This window comes from Triplophysa rosa, linkage group LG3 (assembly GCF_024868665.1).
Source record: "Triplophysa rosa linkage group LG3, Trosa_1v2, whole genome shotgun sequence".
Classification (NCBI taxonomy): Eukaryota; Metazoa; Chordata; class Actinopteri; order Cypriniformes; family Nemacheilidae; genus Triplophysa; species Triplophysa rosa.
In genome coordinates this window covers 2175695-2181297 of record NC_079892.1, presented here as the reverse complement: position 1 = coordinate 2181297, position 5603 = coordinate 2175695, and the positions used below count along the sequence as shown (strand labels likewise).

At 38.9% G+C, this 5603-nt stretch overlaps 1 protein-coding gene across 1 annotated transcript in view; it reads left to right on the top strand.

Moving 5' to 3' along the window:
* LOC130551847 (NXPE family member 3-like) overlaps nucleotides 1–4564 on the top strand; it is an 8500-nt gene extending 3936 nt beyond the window's left edge. The window contains exons 4-8 of the mRNA XM_057329813.1: nucleotides 293–708; nucleotides 1249–1319; nucleotides 1404–1607; nucleotides 1991–2331; nucleotides 2641–4564. Coding sequence (XP_057185796.1) covers nucleotides 293–708; nucleotides 1249–1319; nucleotides 1404–1607; nucleotides 1991–2331; nucleotides 2641–2838 — 1230 coding nt within the window. The 3' untranslated portion in view covers nucleotides 2839–4564. The remainder of the gene's footprint in view (nucleotides 1–292; nucleotides 709–1248; nucleotides 1320–1403; nucleotides 1608–1990; nucleotides 2332–2640) is intronic.
* The last annotated feature ends 1039 nt before the right edge of the window (nucleotides 4565–5603 follow it).

Here is a 5603-nt window from a genome sequence, read left to right as displayed (position 1 = left end):
CAAACCCAACCGTTGGGTTATAAATTAACTTATGCAAACCCAACCATTGGGTTATAAAATAACTTATGCAAACCCAACCGTTGGGTTATAAATTAACTTATGCAAACCCAACCATTGGGTTATAAAATAACTTATGCAAACCCAACCGTTGGGTTATAAATTAACTTTAGCAAACCCAACCATTGGGTTTGTCCATATTTGACCCAACGATGGGTTGATATAACCCAACCTTTGTTTGACGGTGTAAAGGAGATAATAGTTATTAACGTTATCATTCTGCGTGTTCCTGAAGGCAGGTGTTTATGGAGAAGTTGTCGATCACAGTAATGGAACGTACACTGTTGATTTTCTGCTGCCCTGGGAAGGCCAAGCTCAAGTGGACGTGTTTCTGATCATCTCCAGTGAAGGTGTGCACGTTCTTAACAAATACTTTGAGTCAAAGCCGCACATCCGCTATCACGGCTACTTCGAAGGGCCAGGAGCCGACGGAGTCAAGATAGTTGAGAAAGTGGAATGTAATGTTAAATGGGGCTCGGCTCACGTACTCTGGAGTAAAGCAAACTGCTGCTGCGAGTATAAGGATGTGCAGACGGGTTCGGTGTGGCAGTGTGAGAGACCGCGCAATCTTTCCTGCGACTACTGGGTGTATCACGAACACGGTGAACATCAGTTTCCAGCCACTCCTTTTGAGAGGCAACTTTTCTCCAGGTAAGTGGAAGCCCGGGCAGGATTGCGAATCAAATACATATTTAATGTTGTACACATTGACTTGTTGATTGTTTTAGTGCATTCTGGGTACAGGTTGTGTGACACGCAAATCATTCTACCGCAAATAATAACACACAAATGAAGACATGCAAGCTTTGTTTGTGTTTCTAAATGCAAATAAGCTGCTTTCTCTGGTGTGCAGTGGTGCCAATATTTGATTTATCTGCAACAATCTCGGAATGATTTATATCTGCTACTAATGTATATATGTACTCTTGTATAACAGATGTTAATAATTCACAGTATATTGCAGTATTTCTCTGTGGATGACTGTCCTATGACAACAGAAAAATACTGTATTTTTACAGCACATCACCGTTTAGAAATATAATAAAAATGCACACATACCGTATATATATTTATATATAAACTAAGGAGGATTTTTAACTCATGCAATCAGGTCCAATTTAAACAAAGTGTACAGGGCTTATTTCATGTGTGTACTGTGACGTTTTATAACTTGGTTTATTTGCTCCACAGCAAATTAACAAACGTTGGTATTGCTGCAGAGAAGCACATTATAACTGTCCTTCCCAACGCTTCAGGCATTGGTGTGTTCAGAAGCAAAATGCCAGACATTAGCAAACATGTTATAATTTCCACACCCTTTAAATAATCACGTTGTTTCCTGATAGGTGAACCGGAGAGATGCAGACCCGGTCTGACCACACCAGTTCCTGCAGGTTTCTATTTTCAAGATGTCTGGAAGTCTTTTGTATGTAACACTAGACGGTTTAATTCTCAGCAAAGGACATCTTGTCTTTCAAACAAGATTCTTCACTTCTTGGGAGACTCAACCACGAGACAGTATTTTGAGTTTTTGGAAAGAAATGTGCCAGGTACGTCATTTAACGGCTAATAATGAAAAAGACTTTTGAGATATTATGACGTGTGTCCACTGATAACTGAGGTGTCCATGAACTTTACCTGTTGTATGAACTTTACAGAAATAGTTCATTATTTCACGAGTTTCCCACCCTCTGCCAGTGTAGGATTTAACTCTTCCTTCAGTTTTCATCAAATTTGTAAATATGTGTAGGTCCCAACTTTTTGTTGCTCAAGAAAGCACATCCATCATTTCAGTATTCCAGAAGACGTTGGTTATTATGACCGAGTCAAGTTTTGAAAAAATATTTTCCCCCACACCTGCTATTGTTTTACATTAGAAGACATTTACTAACCCACACTAGTTTTTAAACGGATTCCAATTTCTCTTGTTTAGGTCTGAAAAGAATGAATCTTTACACTCATCACAAGAATGGACCGCTGATGGCTGTGGAGTTAAAAAACAACATCATTATGCACTGGAGGACACACGGTTTTCCTTTGCGATTTCCAAAAATGCCAGCCAGCGACCTGCATTACATCAGCACTGAAATGGATTATATAACAGGTGGACGTGAAACAGTTGTTGTCTTCACATTTTCTGCCCACATGACTTTGCATCCGCTAACGTTATATATACATAGAGTGGCTAAAATTCGTGAAGCAGTGCTTCGACTACTGAAGCGTTCACCTGAGACCACCGTCATCATCAAGTCTGGAAACACGGGCTTAACAGCGGTACAGTACACGCTGGCCTACATCACAATTTTATTCTATTTCATACGTATGAGCAAACACTGTGTTGATTTTTACTCTGATTCATATGACTAAATCACCTCTTTAGATTTCCAATAATGTGGAAAATGAACGGATTGGGACAGCCTGTTTTTACACATCATTTTCAAGCATGAAAGAGTCAAATAGCTTGTTTAATGTAGTGACATGAACCTATTTATTTATAAAAGCTGATTTTGAGTAATTCATTTAGTAATTTATCTGAGTAATTTTGACTTAGTGATTTAGTTTTGACCGTATCTTCTTTTGCAGATGGAATATGGAAATGAATGGTACACCAGACAGTTAAACACGGTGATGAGGGAGATGTTCAGTGACATTGATAACGTGATCTACATGGATGTCTGGCAGATGACGTCATGTCACTACACACATGTGAACATTCATCCAGGCAATGTTATCATCAGCAACGAGATTGACATGATTCTGTCTTTTGTCTGCCCTTCCTGACACATGCAATGAAAATAATTGATATCATTTACACCAATGCACTTGTACGTTTCTTCTCCATTGAATATAACATTTTTCTTAACATTTATACATTTAGGATTCATTATTCTTTTTTATTTATATAGCGCTTTTCACAATGTTTCATTGTTGCAAAGCAGCTTTACAGGAAGAAAGACAAAAATAAATTAAAGTTAGTATTAGTCTTAAGATAACAAGGGTCCATCTTTGCTCTTGATCGTTGACGGAGATTGCCTGGGCTGGAGCTGGGATGATCAGTCAAAATATAAATTGTATTGTATTGTTGCTAAAAGATAATGCGCGGCTTAAGCAATCCTTCAGTTTTTGGTATTCTGCGCATGCGTGGTATAGCCCCTCATGAAAGCGTCACCAAGAGAAGCGCAATGATGCGCATCACACTAGGGCTGTTCGATTCCAGAATTTTTCATAATCCCAATTTGGATTCCTGGCTCCCGAGTTGAAAGCTTTGATTCCAGGATTTATTCCTTGCTGTTGTTTTATCTATACTTTCCACTTTTCCATGTCGATCTTGTCACGATCCAGTCTATGTTTGCCCTGTGTATTATGGACTTTTATATTATTTCCTGTCCTGTGCCATGTTTTGTAGTCCTTTGTAGTTTTTTGTGTTAGTTGGTGTTTCCCAGGTGTTTCTTGTCATGTTCTTAAGCTTGTTCTTCCCTGTGTATATGTGTGTATGGATTATAATGTCTTATTATAATTAACTTATTATAACGAGAAGACGAGAAAGAGCAGCAGCAATAAAAATGTGAGTTTATAAAGAGAAATAGAGCTATTTAATCTCTAGAAATCTGTGGGTCATACTCACAGCATTCATTATCAGGGGCGTGTTTACCATTTTGGGGGCCCTAAGCAAAGTCAAGACCTGACAAAAAACATGTTTGCTTGAATTGCACAGCAGTATTGAGTACATGGAATTAATGAGACATATGTACATTCAAATATAAACTGGATTTATTTTACGTTGAACCACATAACGGCACAAAATTCTCTACAGTTTGTTATAAGAATAAGCCTTCTTGGTTTTGGGATGAAAAAGTGTCCTTTGTTTTATTCAGAATAATACAGAATGCTTTTAGCTACAGTATAAGAAAGTAAAAGGTGCAAGATTCTTCTTTTCATAGCATTGTTTTGCTATATTCGTAAAATTAGTATTAGATTTCTTTTCTTTTGCTTTCTGTCATGATTCTGCCTCATCATGTCATGTCTTTTTTGGTCTTGTGGCAGAATCATGGCAAAGCCTTAGGTTTTATGTGGAGAGAGGCGTTTTGGCCCTGTAGGCCTTCCATACACTCTCTCCGGTGTCGCGTCTTTGCCCCCTCACCTCTCATTCTCTCGTTAGCTTCCCTTCAGTGTTTCATCCCCGACACCTGTCCCTTGTTAATTATCCTCTGTTAGTCTCCCTATATATTGCCCTCGTGTCTATTGTCTTGTGCTTGTTCGTTTTGGCTGTGTGCTTGTCTTATGTCTATGGCTTTGTGAGTATTACCTTGCCTTGTCTCATCCTGCACTGCCTTGCCCTGCCTTGTCTTTTGACGTTGTGTCATTGTTTAGTTATTTAGTTATTTTTGTCCTGCTGTTTTTGCCCCCACGTGGGAAGTGTTTTGGTTTCTGTTTTTATAATTAGTCCTGTCCTCGTTACCCCATCGTGGGTGTTTTTTGTTTTAATAAATCTTTGTTAACCCCTTCACCGCTGCTGGCTGCGCTTGGGTTCTTCCCCCACAATCGTGACAGCTTTCTTTCATTTTTGAGCACCGATTTGATACGTGCGCTTCATTGCGTATGTCTGAGTGTCTAAATCAAGCGTCAAATGATTTTACCACTTGTCGCCACTATGGGGCCCCCAAGCTTGCGGGGCCCTACGCATTTGCGTGGTGGTTAACAACGCTACTGTTCGTTATCATATATTTAATAAGAGTTAACTAATGACCTTAAGTATCTACCTTCCCCAAAAGATCACAACGATTCTTACGTAATTTTACATGTGCTTTATCAGCTTTTTTATGTAGCTGTTTTCAAGATAGAGTTTTATTATTAATGACTGGCTACACAGGAACAGAAGGACAAGATCTGTAACAGGCGCATGAACCAGGCAGGGCATCGGATCCACGTGCAGTTTAACATTTATTAAACAAGACAAACGAAATACAAAAGAAACAAACCAGGTCACAAGGATAACAAAGAATACGAAACATCAACAAAACACAACTGAAACACAAGGGCACACATACAGTATGTTGTGAGACTACTTGCACAAATCTTACTTCACCTGCACAATGAGCTCATCGGTAGAGTTTGAAAGTTCCCAAGATGCATTGCATCATGTTATAATCTGTGTTTCTTATTTGTCTTTCGTTTAAATATTAGTGTTTTAGTTCTTGCTGGCTTCATTTTATGCTTTGAACACAACAGATAACTTGTGGACTGTGGACTTCAGAAAACCCAGTGGACCAAAGTCCTCTTTTCAGATGAAAGTACATTTTGCATTTCATTTGGAAATCAAGGTCCCAGAGTCTGGAGGAAGAGTGGAGAGGCACAGAATCCATGTGGCTTGAAGTCCAGTGTGAAGTGTCCGTCAGTGATGATTTGGGCTGCCATGTCATCTGCTGGTGTTGGTCCACTGTGTTTTCTGAAGTCCACAGTCAACGCAGACTTTCTGAAATGAGTGACAAAAAAATTGACCTTTTTCATGATATTCTAATTTTTTGAGATGTACGTATAGTTTTTTT